Source organism: Arvicanthis niloticus, chromosome 28 (genome assembly GCF_011762505.2).
Source record: "Arvicanthis niloticus isolate mArvNil1 chromosome 28, mArvNil1.pat.X, whole genome shotgun sequence".
NCBI classification, from domain to species: Eukaryota; Metazoa; Chordata; class Mammalia; order Rodentia; family Muridae; genus Arvicanthis; species Arvicanthis niloticus.
The window spans coordinates 22,593,889-22,612,682 of NC_133436.1; the positions used below are offsets into that span (position 1 = coordinate 22,593,889).

The 18,794-nt window shown below is 41.3% G+C and overlaps 1 protein-coding gene across 6 annotated transcripts in view; it reads right to left on the minus strand.

Moving 5' to 3' along the window:
• Positions 1-18,794, minus strand: part of Aig1 (androgen induced 1) — a 215,036-nt gene that overhangs the window by 26,249 nt on the left and 169,993 nt on the right. For 4 of the 6 annotated variants that reach the window (XM_076926893.1, XM_076926897.1, XM_076926895.1 and 1 more), the window contains one exon: positions 16,365-16,480. The exons of the other annotated variants lie outside the window; for them this stretch is intronic. In XM_076926893.1, the coding sequence (XP_076783008.1) occupies positions 16,365-16,480 (116 nt within the window). The remainder of the gene's footprint in view (positions 1-16,364; positions 16,481-18,794) is intronic. 6 annotated transcript variants of the gene reach the window in all.

Below are 18,794 nucleotides of genomic sequence, written 5' to 3' on the forward strand. Positions count from 1 at the left end.
TAATACATATAGAGCGAAAACAAACCAGTTATTACCAGTGGCTAGAGGGGTAAAGAATAAGGAGTTGAAGCATAAAGCATAAAGCATAAAGCATAAAAAGATTCTTCTGGGGATAGTACAAATATCTGGGGGCTAGAGTAATGATATACCTACAGGCTCATGCACTGATTGTGCATGTTAAGGGAGGATTTGTGGTATGCAAATTATTTCTCTCAAAAACAAACGCAGCAAGATAGAATTATATCTAAAAATAGATGATGAGAAGAAACTACTCCATTCCCTCAAAGTAAAGGGAACAGACAAAAATCCAGATGTTTCCCATCTTACACGCCTTCCTTCTCAGATGTAGATCATGTCACATCACAAAGAAAGGCTTAGCCACATGGCCACAAGTCTCTTGATTGACTGTCATCAAACCTTAGCATTTGTTTATGCTGTTCATTCATTCATTAATTCATTCATTCATTTCTGCATTTATCAAAGGCCCTAAGCTAGAACAGAGGTCTTCAACCTGTGTGTTGAGACCCCTTTGGAGGGTCATATATCACATATCTTGCATATCAGATATTTACATTATGATTCATAGCAGTAGCAAAAATCACAGTATGAAGTAGGAATGAAATAATCTTATGGCTGGGGGTTACCACAACATGAGGAACTGCATTTAAGGGTTGCAACATCAGGAAGGTTGAGAACCACTGTGTTAGATGGTCATGCTACAGCGGCAAACAGATGAGGTATAGTCCTTACATTCAGAACATCACTGTTTGGAAGAATGGGAGACACGGGGCAATTCCAACACACTACTGAGAGAAGAGGAAGCCCATACGTAAAACAGAAGGGAAATCAGAAGTTTTCTTGGAAGAAGGGAATGTTAAGGATGGTAGCTAAGTAGGTCAGGGAATGGGGCCAGAAGCGGAGTGACAGCTGAGAAGAACAATTTGGGAAGCATGTGATGTCTTAGGGAAGGAAGACTCTGGACTGTATATTAGATGCTCACCAGAGCCACAGAAAGATGCCTATTTGGGAGAAACTGGTTCACAGATAAAGGTGTAGAATTCCCACTATCCACTTGGGATGGCTATTCCTGGTTGTCAATTTGACTACATTTGGAATGAACATCTGGAATCCAGAATTGGAGGGCTCACCTGTGATCCAGATTTTGAGGCTGAAAGACAAAGGCTTCTGACCTGGATCTTGACATGGGATGACACACACACTTTTGATCCAGATCTTGAGGCATAGTGGCTATGAAAAGCTTAGGCCCAGGCAAGTTAGTGCAAGCCTTTAATCTCTGGCAACAGGGGCAAGCATATTTCTGAGTTCAAGACCAGTCTGGGACAGAGCAAGTTACAAATCCAGGCATGGTGGTTCACACCTTTAATCTGGGTCATTCCTTCTACTGAAGGCCTATATTGTAAGGACAATAGCAGAGGGAAGACTTACTCTTCTTTGTCTGCATGCACTTACTTGCCAGCACACCTGTTGGAACCTACTTCTTTAGGATTCCAGCTTATACAGAAGACCAGCTGAAGGTCTTGTGGGACTGAGCAACTCTTAGATTATTGGACTTCCCATTCACAGTTGCCCCTTGTTGGGTTAGTTAGACTGTAGACTGTAAGTCATTCCAATAAATTACCTTAATATATAGAGATATTCAGTAAGTTGTGTGACTCTAAAGAACCCTGACTAATACACCACTATATGGAAGGTGAAGGCCCAGAGAAGCAAGCGGTACAGTTCCATCGAGCCTCATATCTCCACAAATTGTAGATTCCAAGACCACAGGTTCCAGAACCAGAAACTCTAAAAGCTGAATGTACAAGACAAATGTCTCAACTCAAGCAGAAGTCACAGAGTCCTCACCTTATACGTTTCTTTCGTGGATGAGTGTGGTAATTATACTGTCTGTAGATTTGGATGTCAATTTCTTCCAAATGCACCCTCATAGACAACGTGAAGGAATGAATATTTGTTCCATTTATCTGGGTTTTTCTTATTTTAGATTAATGCCCAGTGTGTCTGAGGGATGGGAAGAAGCTAAGTATGGCTGAAGAACAAAGAGCAGGTGGATAAGGTAGTGTCACAAGATGAAGTGGCAGTAATAGGCAAGGGCTAGATTATATGGGGCCTCTGAAGAGCTCATCCATGTATATTAGCAGTGAACATTCTCCAGAGGCTCCTAGGCTTCACTTCTAGTCCTCCATCTGACTGAATCCAAGATTCTGTGTGTGTGTGTGTGTGTGTGTGTGTGTGTGTGTGTGTGTGTGTGTGTGTCCATCTTATGGGTCATAGTCTAGGGCTGAATAAGAAGGGAAGGAAGAAAGTTGAATCCTTGGGGTGGCAAAAAACAAAACAAAACAAAAATGAAAAACAAACAACCCCCCCCAAGTAGCCCCCCCAACCCTTTAATGTGCAATTGGAAACAATTTTAAGAATAAAGGTAAAATTTGACAAGATGCATTCAATTCAGGCTGCTGAAAATATTATTTAACTTGAAAGACTCAACCTTAAACCATTTCCTGAGATAATAGTGGGTCTGTGCTGGGAATGACCCCCATAGGCTCATATATTTCAACCAGTGGTTCCCAGGTGGCGAGCAGCTTGGGAATGATTAAGAAGTTTGGGCTTGCTGGGGGAAGTGTGTCCCTGGTGCTGGGCTTTAAGGTTTCAAAAGCCTATGCCAGGCACAGTCCCTCTCCCTTCCGTTTCTGTTTCCAACTCTCTGCTTGATGCTTGTGGATCAGATACAAGCTCTCAGCTACTGCTCCAGCAACCTGCCTGCCAGCCTGATACCGGGCTCCTAGCCATGATGGTCATGGCTTCGTCCTCTGAAACTGTAAGCAAGACCCCAATTAAATGGTTGCTTTTAGAGTTGCCTTGATAACAGTGTCTCTTTACAGCAATAAAAAACTAAGACAGGGTCTTTTTCCAGAAATAAAGCTTTCCCCAGATTTCTCCACGTCAAGATCAGATATGAGTAGATACTAGCAATGATAGAAAGGATATTACAAGGTACTTCAAGAGGCTGCTTTATGCAGTCAAGATATGGCTTTTAAGACCTAGGCTTTTTCAAAAATCAAGGAAAAGAGAACCCCAAACTTACTTGGGCATTTGCCCTGTCATACAGAGAGCAAGGAGGAATGATACACTAGAACTAAGTTTTTTTTTCTTTACAGTTTGTTCCTGGAGATGTGAAACTCATTTACCTGAACCATGGCTTTCTAAAACTATGCCCAGAAATGCCAAGAACATGATTGCACATTTTTCTCTATTTGAATTTTTTTTATTTTCTAAAATTCTTTTTTATTCAGATATTTTTATCACACCTATTCATTTATTGTGTGTGTGTATACACAAGCACAGTCAATTGTGTGTAGACAAAAATGTGAGATAGTAAATATGTGGATATTGGAGAATGCTTTTAAAAAACAATGAAATTATATTCATTATATTGAAACCAAACTAATTACATAATACTTCAACTTCTGAAAAATTTATACATGCTTACAATGTACCAGTTGTAGCCATCCCTAGATTCTCTCCCTCCAGCTCTTCCTAGATCCTCCTAACATATCTCCTATCTTTCTCAACTTGATCTTCAAAGAAAAAAACCCCACTAAGTCCAGATAGTGGTGTACATATGCATTATGTGTAGAGTCATCTGCTAGGGCAGCAGTTTTCAACCTGCAGGTCATGACTCCTTTTAGGGAATTGAATGACTCACAGATACCTTGCATATTAGACATTTACATTACTATCCATAACAGTAGCAAAATCACAGTTATGAAGTAGCAAATGAAATAATTTTATGGCTGGGGGGGTCACCCCAACATGAGGAACTGTATTAAAGGGTCTGCAGCATTAGGAAGGTTGCAAACCACTGCACTGGGTCACAGGAAACCTACCAGTGGCTGACCTCTCTCCACAAAGAATAGTGTCTTTCTCATTCAGAAGCCAGCAACTACCATTAGCTTCTCAGGTAGGGTGAAAGTGCTTGGAACCCCATCCCCATCTGTTTATCCATATAGAGTTTTATCTCTTGTTCTTGATCTTGTGCAGGTTTTGTTCAGATAACCAGAACTATTCCATATTCATGCTGCCAGGTTATCAAGTCTAACAGCAGGCACCGTAAGACATCTTGTCAGCCCAATAATTTACTAAACTCTTCAATGGATTCTTTGGGCTAAAAATTCGTATATGTAGTGGGCACTCTGGGTGGCAAAGGGGGACTGAGGGTCATGTGTATCTGAAAAGGCTTTGGCTTGAACTGAAAACTTTGGCTCACTGACAACTTATCATGTGCTGCTTACTCCTCTAGGGAATGAACAGCTCTAAACAAAGTCTTTGTGACAACTCTTGGATTTCTCAAGAGACTGGCAAGAATTTATGAATGAATTGTCACTTTTTTTCTTCCTAGCAGAGCTTAGAAATCAGCTAATCTGAGCCACAGGATATTACTTCTTATCCAATGTTTTTCCAACCAGATGTCATGGGGCTAAGACACTTACTGCTCTTGCAAAAAGTTTTGTGTTTGTACCTGTCAATTTATGCATTGTTTTAATTTATTTAAGATTTTTGAATGCCATTCTCAGAGTTTAGGGAGTGACTTACACTTCTCTTATTTGCTTCTCTTATTGTTATGTGAAAATTTCACAGCCCAAGGATACGTCATCATGCAAAGAAAAAGTTATACCAAGACGGAGCTATCCCTTGAGAACTTCAAACTAGGAAAAACAAACTTAAGTACAAGAATTAACAGGAAAAAATTTGAATTTAAAAAAACAAACTTTTCAGTGAAAGGTTGCTAAGAAACTAGAGCAGCAGCAGGAAGGGCCTTGGCCTGTAGAGCAGGCTGGGAAGTCATCACAAAAGGCTAGTGGCAAGGAATGGGATGGCTTACCCTCCCAGTCAGCTACCAACTTCTAGAGAACCCACTCAAGGTTGAAAAGAAAGAAAAAAGTGATTGACAGGCAGAGGTTGGTAAACTGCTGAGCAAACAGGAGAACGGGAATTTGCCATCCAGCATGTACATAAACACATCTGGGCCAGTGGGAAAGTACCTGCAATCCCAGAGCTAAGGAGGCCTGGAGACAGGACAATCCCTGGAGTTTTCTGGCCAGACAATCCAGCTGTATCCGGGAGTTCTAGCTTTAGGAAGAGACCCTCTCTCAAAAATTAAGGTGGAGACTGAAGAATAAACCCAAAGTTAGCTTCTAGCCTCCACTTGAACATGATCCAGTATACACATGCCCAACTCATACCTCTGCAAGCATGCATGCACAACAGTAGTGGAGACAGTTAAAGTGGACTCTGTACTGCTGTAATTACAGAAGGGTCAAAAGTCCTTGGCTCTATTTGTACCCCACATCTTTGGCTATCAAAGGTGACCCCCTCTTTTTTTTTTTTGCCTCTAGACCATCTTCTTCCTCTTCCTGAACCTTCAAAATCTAATTCTTCCTGATTCTCCCTATCTAGGTCAGGGAACCCCTGAACTCTCAGAGCCGTGCCTGTTTCTCCTTATCAACCGTATGATAATCATCTTTTATTTTCCTGTATCCTTCAAAAGACTGCCATTTTTTTTGTGGTCACAGCCAAAACTTCTAGACTCTGTTTCCCTCTCCCATCTAGCACTGTTTGGTGTATGGTGAGTTCTCACTAGATACTTGTGTGAGAAAGTTAACGAGTTTTGTTCTGTATCAACATTTATATGTATATATATATATATTTTCAGAATATGAGAGAATAAAAATATTATGATAATATCCAAGACAGTTAGTTGCTTCTCTCCCTCTGAAAATTATTAGAGGAGAGACTCTTTTAGCTGTATGGTGTTCAAGTTCTTATGGTGATTTGAGAACAAGTTTTGCTTGTTTTTTTTTTTTTTTTTTTTTTTTTTTTTTTTTTTTTTTTTTTTTTTTTTTTTTTTTTTTTACTTTTATGGTCCCAACACTGCTTACTGATACAAGACAGGCACTGTCTCCCTTCAGGTTAGTGCTAGTTGAGGAAGCTAGTCCTTAACAGTGAGTCTTAGCAGGCCTGGAGCCACTGTAAAGGCAGGCACAGAAACCCTCATATGATGCTCACTAGAGGATGTGTTCTGAGACTTCAGGTGCTCTCCGGGTCTCAGAAGCCCAAGGCAGCTCACCACAGAGAAGCCAAGAGGCTGTTAGTAAGGAAAATCTTCTTCTACTTGAAATGTTTCCAATGCCTAAACTGGATCGCTTCCCACATGGGCTGTCACTCCAGCAGAGTGTGGCCTTAGGGGTTTCTCCTTGAAGTTTAGGAGCTTCTGTTGGCAATTTAAGTAAATCAGGCAGGTAGGAAAAGGGACAATAAAGCTGAGATTCAATCTCAGAGAAATAAGTAGCAGGGATATTGTAGACACTTTATGTGGTTATTTTTATTGAGCAAAGTATATGACATCATGAATATATATATATATATATATATATATATATATATATATATACAGTGTGTATGTGTGTGTGATATATCATATGTATGATTGATATATATTTATATGGATGTGTATTCATTTTCCATATTTTACTTTCATGTTGTATATACATACATCATGATTTCTCTCATTAAGCTAATGTAAGAATATTTCTGAACCATTCTGTTGTCATGTCTAAAAATGATTAACACTTAGAACTTGTACACAAGGAGGCTCTCTATTTTTTTAAGACTTTTGATACAGACCTTTACTCTGGACACTGAGGGGAGGAGACGTTGAGAACAAGTATTGAAGCAAAGATCAAGACTTGATGACTCTAGCTAGTTTTAAAAATCTCCTAATGGAAATTCAAAAAATCTGATAATAATGTTCCACAGAGAAACGGAACCAAAAAGGGGCATTAGACAAAGTTCCCTGAAAACAAGATGCAGAGGCTGGGGCCCATGAACAAGCAGGCCAAGAGTGGAAACAGCAGACCTAGATTGGGAAAAGTGAGTTGTGTGAAGTATGGAGCAAGCTAAAGCTTTAGAGCTGAGGGGTGCTTATTGTGATTGACAGAGTGGCTTTCATGTGGGCAGTACTGTAGCTGGATGATGGAGGAGGAGGAGAAGGAGGAGGAGGAGGAGGAAAAGAAGAAGGAGGAAGAAGAAGAGGAGAAAGAAGAGGAAGAAGAGGAAGAGGAGAAGGAGGAAGGAAAAGAAGAGGAAGAGAGGAGGAGGAAGAGGAGGAGGAGGAAGAGGAGGAGGAAGAAGAAAAGAAGGAGGAGGAAGAAGAGGAGGAGGAGGAAGAAGAGGAGGAGGAAGAGGAGGAGGAAAAAGAGGAGGAAGAGGAGGAAGAGGAGGAAGAGGAGAAAGAGGAGAAAGAGGAGAAAGAGGAAGGAAAAGAGGAAAAGGAAGAGGAGAAAGAAGTGGAAGAAGGAGGAGGAGAAAGAAGAAAAAGGAGAAGAAGAAGGAGGAAGAGGAAAAGGAAAAGGAGGAGAAAATGAGGAAGGAGAGGAGGAGGAGGAAGAGGAGGAGGAGGAGGAAGAAGAGGAGGAGGAACAGGAGAAGGAAGAAGGAAAAGAAGAAAAAGGAGGAAGGAGAGGATGAAAAGGAAGAAGAGGAGGAGGAAGAGGATGAAGAGGAGGAGGAGGAGGAGGCCAGAACGTCAGTAGGGTCAGGTAATGAATCCTAAAATGTGTAAGGAATTTTGGACTCAATTCACAGAGGCAAAGAGAAATCAGTGGTATAACAGCTTTAATTTCATTAATTGCTAGCTCCACTAGCTCCACTGTTTCTGCAATAGCACTGAGAAAAGGAATTAAGACAACTATTTTTGTTAACCATCTAGCAAAAAATATGTTAGTAATATATTGAGTATACAAAAAGATTTATATAGGCATCTGGAACAACGGATGATGCTCTATAATCCATTCAAATTGTCTGAAGGAGGTTCAGGGTTCAGGAGATAGGAGCCATCCCAAGTATCATGACAAATATCATTGGACTAGTGTTACTTTTGAAATTCACAATGATTGTCATTATAATTAGAAAAAACTTTAAAGACACCTGTAGGATATTTGTCATAATCCTAACACCTCTCTGGGTGTGTTAACTTTGCATAGTGAGATTATGAATTTAAAGAATGCTGCTCTGTTAAGCTTTGATGCTGCAGATAATACCAATAAAATAATCAATGGCCTGAGGTCAGTATTTCCATTTTGGCCAAACCTCAGTAATGGCATATATAGCTTGATCAGGCTAGCCCTTCTTGTTCTGGGAATACTTTTATTCCTGCCCATCATGTTAAAGCTTGTCTCTAACTACATCAACAGGCTGGCAGCCAAAGTACATGACTTGAAACTGATAATGGACCCCCAGACAGAGTTATTAATTTAACAGACTGGTAAGCCAAGGATGGGTAAGATTCTGCACAGAGCCTTATCAACCTAAGACAGAAGTGCATTGCTTTTGATAATGTATATTCCATGATGGGTAATAAAGGCATTCTTGTCAGAATGACCTAAGACAGGCTCAGTCTTGTTAATGAAATAAAAAAGGAGGAGAGGTGGAGAGCCTTTGGGGCTGCTTGGCAAGAAGCTGACATGGGCCAAGGACAAAGAAAGGGGCTGCTTGGCAGGAATATGACACTAGCCAAGGACAAGGAAGTAGGCTTCAGGCAGGAATCTGACATTAGACTAGAACAAAGAAGTAATTTCAGGTAGGAGTCTAAATCATAGGCTACAACAAAGAAGTAATCCCAGGCAGGAATCTAAATATTAGGCTAGAACAAAGAAGTAATTTCAGACAGGAATCTAAATTTTAGGCTAGAACAAGGAAGTAGGCTTCAATCATGAAAATGACCTTGGGTTAGGACAGGGAAGTAGGCTCAGATACTTTGATCATCCTGATAAACCTTTAGAAATAGTGATCATGGGAGTGTTCATGTAATTGGGTTTAATGCTTTGCTTTTTCTTTGATTATTTGTGTTTACTGCATTGCTTGTTCCTTGGCTATTTGCATCTATTATATTGCTAGACTCTCAACCTAAAACTGACCTTAATACATGTGTGTAATCAAAATGGTATAAAAGCATAAAGGAAGATAGGAGATTCTAGGGAGGGGAAATGGGGAAAGGGAATGACATCTGTATTGTAAATAAATAAAATATCCAAAAATAAATAAATAAATAAATAAATAAATAAATGTCATCTGTGGACAGATAGTGGGATGGCAGGGGGTGGCAGCTTGATGCTATTGCTCAGGAGACACTTCTGGAGCTCAGATCATAGTATTAACCATGATGGCAGAGCAAAGTGTGAAGCTTCTGAAGATGCCTTGAAAGCACAAGTCTAAGCAACTGGTGGCCTGTTGTTGATACCAGAGAGATGACTTCCACATGTCTGGTGTGTTCCTGGTATGAATAATGGATGGCTGATGATGTTGGGGCTGGTGGAGGGGTTTGAGTTTGTGCATGGGATGGGAAATTTAGGGATGGCCTGAGGTGGTTTTGTAATTGCTAAATGAGTATATATAGTATAAGATTAGGAGAGTTTCTGAACTGATGATCACAGAGGAGACAGTATGACTCAGGGAGGGTGAATGGGGAGCTGGCACTGTGTAGATGGGAAAAGCCAGCAAAGAAACAGAGAGATTGCCATGCTCCTCAGAAGTGGGATACGTGCATGGGAAACGGATGGAGTCCTGATGTTACAGAAAGACAGTATTTTGAAAAGCAGGGATAAAGCAACAATAGAGATCAGTCTTGCAAAGCATGCGTGACTTTAGTGAAACAGAAGTCACTGGTGACATCTTATGACGTTGGAGAGATGTTGCTAATGAACAGTTAAGCCACGCTGGGGTGTGTTAATAATAATATTAACAGTATATACTCTGGGTGTATGCAAAATATTATCATAGTGATCACAACAATCTTATGAGGGTGGTGGGTACTATTCAATCTAGTCTACAGATAAGGAGAGTGAGACAGAGAGGTCACATAATGGTCCCAAGTCATATGATAGGAACATGACTCAAGCTCAGCTAGTCAGAGTCAGGAGTTCATTCTCCAAACAGGACAGTGTTCTGATTCTTAAACACCATTGTGAGAATGGCTACACTGTGGTATAGAAAAGTCTTGAGAGCAGCTTATCTGATGCAATGGGCAGCAGTTAAATGCCCAAGTGACTGCTCCTACAAGAGCAGTATTTGTAAGGCAGGGCCAAGAAATGGGTTCAGATATTGACCTGAAGCATCTAGGAGGAAGACTGAAGTTAGCTAGGAATGAGGTGATGATCAGTGGAAGATTCTGGAGTAACTGGGGTAGAGGGGTGGCTGAGCACAAGTTTGGGAACTCCATGCTGGAGAGGAGAAAATGGGTGCTAGTAAATGTTTGCAGAAGGGACCAGTTAGATCCCTTCCTTGTCCTGAAATAAAAGATGAAAAACATAAGGGGAATGAGGGGAAGCGGTGGGCAGAGATGCAGGTTGAATCAAGGAGACAGCAGCATCAACTCAGTAAATCCAAAATCCAAGGGGAAAGCGACCTAAGTGACAGGATGTTTGGAGGGAGCTGAGAGGCTAAAGGAAAGATTACAGGAAAAGATACCTGTGGGTAGGCAAGGTTAACAGTGCCTCTAATCCCTAGCTCTCATGGGAGTAAGTAAGAACCAGCCCTACTGGTTGGGAGAGGATGGCACTCAACAATAACTCTTGGGAATTAAGATGGACAGTAGACCCAGGCCTTTTTAGTCCACATGATGAGCTAAGAAACTCATCTGACCTGTGCCCTGGTGAACACTGTGAGGGACCTGGAGCAAATCACTGTCAGATGTGAAATCCTTGGTTGTCCACAGAGGCTTCTTGTTAGAATCCAAGAAAACAATGCTTTTCGACAAAGCACTTGTGAAAAAAAAATGAGCAGATTGGAATAATGGGAAAGCAATGACATTCTCAGCTCCCAAGGGAGAGATGAGCTCTGGAAATAACTTAATACGTGAACCATAAAAACATTCCATAAAAAAAATGCTTTCAACATTCTCAATAGGCTTCAGAGAGACAATCACCATGAAAGAGGGGCAGAACCCATGAGAAGAACAGGGCACAGAATGAAAACAAAAACATTGTTTGGGGAAGAGAAAGAGCCTCTGCAGACATGCAGGATTATTTTTTTTCTGCTTAGAGAGACAAAAGCCTTTCATGAGGTTGTCTCTCTATGTTCATTAGTCTTCACAGCTCTGAGAGGCAGATGTTTGTTACCATTTTAGAGAAGGTAAAAAAGAAGAAGAAGAAGAAGAAGAAGAAGAAGAAGAAGAAGAAGAAGAAGAAGAAGAAGAAGAAGAAGAAGAAGAAGAAGAAGAAGAAGCCAAGAGAGGACCAGGAATTTTTTTCCCCCAAGATTTTAGGAAGCAGGGAGCTGGACAGAGCATTAAAAACATTTACATACTCATCCACAGGCTAAGCCTAACCTTCAAGGAGTGAAGAATGGGGAAGGGCTCTAGACTCCAGGTCTTTAGCAACTCAGTGCGCTCAGGGAATACAAAACCAATGATTGTTATGGCTCCAAGTGGTGGTCAGTGTACATCAGTTTCTCTGATTACTATGTGTGTGCAGTATGTGTGTGTGGTTCATGAACACTAGTGTGTGTGTGTGTGTGTGTGTGTGTGTGTGTGTACATGTACGAAGGCCAGAGCAGTTTCTTAGATGTCTTCCTCTGTGAATTTCTGCTTTACTGCTTTGAGACAGGTATCCCATGAAACTGGAGGCTCACCATTTTGGACAGGCTGGCTGGCTAGCAAGCTCTCAGGATCCACATATCTCTGTCTCTTGATGCTGGGGTTAGGGACATGAAGGGCTATGCACAGCTCTTCACACTTGTGCTGGGGATTAAAGCTCCAGTCCTCATAATTACAATGCAAGTACTCTTTCTGACTCAGTGACTCATCTTCCCAGCCTGCCATTTCTCTGATCTCATGGATATCCTAACTAACTTCAACTTCTTTTTTTCCAGATAGGGGCACAGAGGACCAGAAGGAGATGTGGCTGGTTCCTGTGACCTCTGCCTATGGCAGTACATACTCGGTTGCTTGACCTTGGAAAATTCTTGCCTCAAAGTTTACTCGTCATTGGGCCATGGAGACAAAAGTGTCAGACTTTTCTCTGTTAAAGCAGATTCCCATGCAGCTTATCTATTCCAGGACATAAATGGAAGGACGGTGGGTTGTCCCATTGCTGTCCCTCCCTCACTTACATGTCCCTCCAGGCTCAGAGAGGCATACAGAAGGTCCTTAGACCACATTCCAGCCTCAGCCCCAACATTTATCAAGGATTCTCCCATGCCTGCATTTAGTGAGTGTACTTGTTTCTCAGGAATCTCCACAGAACTCAAAGTCAATTAGCAAGGCCGCTTCCCATTCCCCGCTGGGCTGAGAGAACTGGGGAGATGGTCACGGAGAAGAGTGGGCTGCTTTGATGGTGGGGAGGGAAGCAGAGTACTTGGCCACCTTTTCATTAGCCAAGGTATCTCACCCTCAGCTTGGGCTCAGTACTCCAGTACCAGAAAATCTGAAAAACAACCCCCCTCCCCAAAAAACTCAAGTACTATGAAAAAACATAAAAGTCAATAGGAGAGACTGTTATGGTAGAATCGAGCAGGAGAAAATGCAACCTTCTGGTGCAGAACACTAAAGGTCGAACATATTGGCTCACCTGGTGAAGAAGCACCCTATTGAAAGGGACTTTAATATGATTTAAATGGCCACCTTTATTCTAGCTTTTTCTCATGTCTAAGAATATTATGTTTACAGTACATTTTAATTTTTTGTCAAAATTTTTTATTGTGTCTGAAGATAATGTACGTGAAGAGAAAGCTCCCGCTTTCATTTCAGCAGGAGCCTGAGAAGACACAGAAAGGTGCCAACAAGAAAACAAGACTGAACCCAGGATTCTGTGGCTGATTTTGGTGGCCTTCAGATCTGGAGCCATTTGGGACTGGATCGTAAAAGGGAAATCACACTGAAGTCTGATCTAACTTTTTTTTTTTTTTTTTAATGTTGGGAAGTTGTTTAATGAACATATTTGGGATAATGAAATTTGGAATTTGGAATCTGTCTTAAAGCATCAGGGTTGTGAGACAATAAAAAAAAAGATATTTTCACGTCCCTCAGAGTTGTTTTTGATTTCTAAAGTGCAGACTTCGTAAATGAGGGAAGTGACTCACACAGTAAGGGAGAGAACTTAGCACCCTAACTAAAATCCTCAAACCCTGAAGAAGAAGACACCAGGAACACTCATGGCTGTTTGTTGAGGAGCTTCTGAGAACCGACTGCAGCAAACAAGAGAGTTTATACTGAGATAGAGGCCTTGGTCTGTGGGCTCTGCATAAAAGCCCCCGGGGTCCTCCCAGATGCTGTGGACTCATACCATCCTCTTCCATAAATTCAATTCAAGAAAGTTGAGGCTCAAGGAGGTAAAGTAGGGGAAGCTGGGGCCCCAAGCCAGGAAAGGGGCTTAATCCCCAGACTTGACGTTTTCTTCAAAACACATAGAAAAGGGAAAACTTGTGTAATAAATTCATCCACAGAACTATTGACACAGGAGGAGGCAGCAGTGGGCTTAGTTAACGGTTTATGGACTCTGAGCCATGTACAAGTGCTTGCGCTATCACTTTGGTAATAGGCTAGCAGTGTGTCTCAGGCAAGCTATGCATCCTTTGTGAGCTTTTATTCCTTCTCTGTAAAATGGGTAAGAAATGCTTACCTCGTAGAGTAATTTGAAGGAAATGAAAGAGCATCTGAAAAATGCATAGCTTAGCATCTGTCGCCAAGAAGTAGTATCATGATCCATGATAATCTTTAATCTGCTGCAGACCAGGGGCCCCCTATTGCATGCTCAGCATCTTATTAACGGATACAGAGAAATGCGTAGGGGGTGATGGTGGAGGGGGGGATGTACGAGAAGGATGTGAAGAGTGCTTCAGAAATAGACAAAGGATGCTTGTGTCTCAAGTATTTGAGCAACTAAGAGGGAAACCGAGCAGGCAGGCACAAGTGCGTCTGAGTCTAGGTGACCAGGGATGCTAAGCTTGAAGACCCTGACGGGGCTGGGGGATGTACAAGCTCAGAGGAGACAGTGAATGAAGGTCCCCAACGGTGCTATACAAATCTAGGAGGAGAATAGAACAAGACAGAAAGGAGACTTAGAAGACTGGAGAACCAGAGTCCAACAAGAGTAGCCAGACAGCCTGGCCAGCAGCCCTGAGGTGCAGTCAACTTGCCACACTCAGCACTGGAAAGAAGACCCTTTTATTATATAACTAACTATCACACAATAAGAGGAATGGTTTCTCCCATCTTGGCACGAAGTTCTGGAATGACCGAGTACAACACCGGTATGCTATCAGAAGACCTCATTTCCTGATTCTTTCACTGTTGGGTCACTGGTATGAAGGGCCATGAGACATTCTAGAAGGCGGCAAAAGCCAGTACCTTTTGACAACAATTAAACCTTTGGATTTGTATAATGTGACTTGACTTGAGGGGCATTGTTTAGCTTTTGGCAGAGTTTTGAATGCCTAGGGCAGAACACCAAAGGAAAAAAGTCTATTTTGAAAGCTCTCTCAGAACAAATCCGAGAGAATTTGCTGGTTAATGTGAGTACATGTCTAAACAAGTACTGGTTTGCAGAGGGAGTCCATGGGGCTGGCAAGCCTCACTTGGCACAGAAAGCGTGAGTAATGCTTCATTTTAACGAGGGATCTTGGGGGTCTATAATGGGGACTGTGTGGTATTTCCCATGTGTCTCTTTGGAACGTGGGCTGATTGTATACACAGTGGAAGAAAAGTCATCAGAAAGAACATGGTTCCTGAAACCTCCAGGCTCTGCAAGATCATTTAATAACAAATTCTCAAAAATACACTACAGTTCCCAGAGAAAACTTCCTGTCCCTTGCATAAGCCAATACACTGCAGTGATGAGCTTGCTGGGGAAGAGAGCCAACTTTTAAGGCCAAAGGCAGTCTCAGAGGGCACCCCTGAATGATTGTGCATCTCTCACAGTTGATTTTTCTGAAGTGAACAGTGTTTAAATATCAAGTTCATATTTGCAAGGCACAGATGCTCATTTCTAAGATACAGCATTTATTTATTTACATTTCACCTGCAAGACAAATCTCTTGGACTTTTTTTCTATCAGAGAAAGTCAATATTTAAGATTCTGAGCAGGAAATTAAAAAAAAAAAAAAACCCACAACCTAGAAAGTGATTAGGAAAATAAATTTCCCAAGTCCCTATGAACAGTGTTTCACTAGCTGGTGGTACGGCCAGAGCCAGAAGATGGAAATGTTATTCGCCACTTACCCTGAGGTCTGTACTCTGAACATCATTTATATCCAGCCACATCCTATGACTTCTTGTTGCTCAGTGTTCTTTCATCTCAGGTCTTGAATATTATATTATTGTTTATGCAAAATGTGTGAAGTCCCATAGCGACTCTTCTCTCTGCGAGCTGGAGGCTGGCTGGAGCAAAATGCTCCATGGAGACTGCATCTCCCAAGGAGCTCAGGGTGGGAGCAGGATTATGAACAGCGAGTAGTGAGGTATTTGCAAGAATGCTATCCAGGGCTCTAGGGCTAAAGGAAGGGCTGGTGACCCAGAACGCAGAACAAGAGAGTACCAAAAGGAAGAAAAGCTCACAGGAGAATCCCCTCCCTGCGTTAACATATCAAAGTGGACTTGGAGTTACAAAGAGAAAGTTAAAATTCTCTGTACTAAGATAAATAATTATTTCAAAGTGTTGAAACATGATAAAGACTGAAATTAACATGAAATACACTTACTAAGCAAATTTTTATCAGATAAGTTTGGCACTATATCCTTGGGCCTTTAGTGTACTCATGAGACCACAAGGAGATTTCTTGAGGTTTATGTACCCAGATATCCAAAAACACATCAGTTAAGTGCATTCTATTTGTAACACATCATTTTGAGATAGGTTTTAAGTAGACCCACAGATGTGTACATTTGCACCTACAGAAGCTGGTTCATCAGCCTTCACTCGTGTTTGTTGCAAACCTCGCTCCCCCCCCAACAAAAGCAACAACAAAAACACAAACCCCAGCAAAAGAAAAGGCCTTTAAGCTATAAAACTAGTGTCCAAGACAAACATTTAGTTTGAAAACAAGTTTAAAAACGTAGCTTTGGAAGGCGTACTGCTTACATGGGATTGTTCAACAAATTCCTGCTGTGTGAGGCTTGGCATATATTTCTAAAAATATAAGCATCTGGGGAAACAAGACAAAGCCCAGGTCTTGGACCAAATGAGGCACGCAGTGTGAATCTGTTAGTGATTATATCCATGATGCATTAGTTGCCCAAATTTATCGGTGCAGAATCTAATACAGTACGAATGCCCAGCAGGCTCGGTCCTTACCATAATATATAGCCCATGGAGAAGATGCATATGGCGACAAGCCCGCTGCTCCTGCTGGGATACTGATGGTGGGACGTTCTCATCTCGATTAATATAAAGGGCAAAACCGTTGTGTGCTGGAAAAGAGCAGGGAACACTAGGTTCTTATCATTGCATGTTCACAGTCATTTCTCTCCAGCAGGAGAATGAGTGGCATGAATCCCCAAGAAAGACCCACAATAGACACCCGGGCATGGCTCTCCCACAAGAGATGGCTACAAAAGCATGCATTGCAGCAACTGTTCCGTTAGTACTTTTTCCCCCCCTGTACCTGAAGTATTGAAATTTTATGTTATTTGATATTTACAATGGGAAATTTTTATAATATAAGAGGAAATAAAGAAAAACAAAAGGGGGTGGGTGAAACCGCAGAGACAAAAAGACAGAAAAACAAAAGGGGTCAGGGAAACTGTAGAGACAAAAAGACAGCTGAGTGCATTTTCCTGCTCAGTGCATGCTGCACGCTGTATTTTATACAGTCCGAGATCTCCTTCCTGCCTAGAGAATGGTCCTGCTCACAACTGAGATGGGTCACCTCCCATCAATTAATGTAATCAAGAGAACCCCCTACAGGCATGCATGGAGGACCATCCCCAGGGCATCCTAGATCCTGGCAAGGTGACAGTGAACACTAGCAATCACAGTGTATATGACATTTTTTCCCCATTCTATCACACGGTCTATACATAGTTAAGATCACACTGTCAAAGGAGTTTTGTTTTCGCCCCACGGTGCTGTAGTTGAAGAACATTTTAAAATTTAAATATTGTATTTAAAACTCACATTTTAAATATTTTAAAGATGTAATATTAAATATGTTTAAGGTATTTAAAATTTGTATATGTGTATCTATTATGAAAATAGCATTTCTTTTTTCCTTTTATTGAACACAGATTTTTTTTTCTCATGTGTACCCTGACTACAGTTTTCCCTCCCCCACTTCTCCCAGTGTCTCCTTATCTCCCCTCCTATCTGGACCCACCCCCTTTCAGTCTCTTGTTAGAAAACAAACAGGCATCTAAGGGATGACAATAAAATAGGACAAGATAAAACAGAACCAAACTACTTGGAATGGGACAAAGCAAACAAACAGATGGTAAAGAGTCCAAGAAGAGGCACCAGAAACAGATATCAATGCAGAGACACATTTGTTCGCACTGTCGGGAATCCCATTTAAACTCAAAGCCAGAAGCCATAAGATATAAGCAAAACCTCTAAGGCAATTAATTAATTAAAAATAACAAAAGCCCGGACACCACTTGTATATATTTTTGACTAAGCACAGCATGTTTCCCTATGGCCCTTTTAAACATCCTGTCATTCGCCTTTCTCTCTTGTTTACCTTTCCTCCCGTACATCCAGTCAGGTTCCGTAAGTCAGTCAAGTTTCCTCTGACTTTCCCACATTTCCACATTCAGAACACTTGTGTTCTACTACTTCCTTCCCCTGCACTCCTTCTCCAACTCCCTCTCCCAGTGTTCCCTTTATACTTTCCGGGCTTCTGTGGCCACCTCTGGCTCTATATTCAAATCTACAGATCTATATACAAATCTCTATATTCAGATCCGCACACAGGAGAGAACACACACGGTTTGTCCTTCTGCCTCTGCACTACTCCGCTCAGGTTAGTATTCCCAGTTCTATCCATTTATCTGCAAGTTTGATGACTATATTTTTCTTTACATCTGAAAACAGTCCTGTTATGTATTTGTACCATGTTTTCATTTTCCATCCATCAGTTGACAGAGGTCTAGGCAGCTTCTATTTCCTGACTATTGTGAACAGAGCAACAATAACCATGGTCAATCAATCTCTGTAGAAGGACACTGAGTTCTTCAGATACATGCTGAAGCATAGTATGATACAGTCATATAATATGTGGTTTTAGGTTTTTGAGTATTCTCCACATATAATATCATGGTGGCTGCATCAGTTTGTACTTCCACCAACAGTGAATGAGGGTTCCTTTTTCCCACATTCTTCCACTATTTACGGACAGTTGTTTTCTTGCAAAGTGGTTTTAATTCGAATTGCCTTGATTGCTAAGGATGTTAAACACTTTCAGAGATACTTTTTAATCATTCAAAACAAATGCAAGTGTTTCATGAAAAAGGATGGAGAGAGAATAGAATTGGAGAAAACATACTTCATATAAAGGATGTGTGTGTGTGTGTGTGTCTGACAAACATGCCACATCAATCCTAAATCTGAAACAGAAACTTAAGGGTTTTTTGGAAAGTCAGTTGGATGGGAGTTTTGTTGGGTCAAACACGTGAAGGAATATTTCACTGACATAGAAAAGATGTTCTGCTAAAGCAAGCACGTGAAAAGACGTGAGATGTTTGGAGGGTATAAATAGGACTCTACAGACAGTGCAGGAGGCTGCGTTTG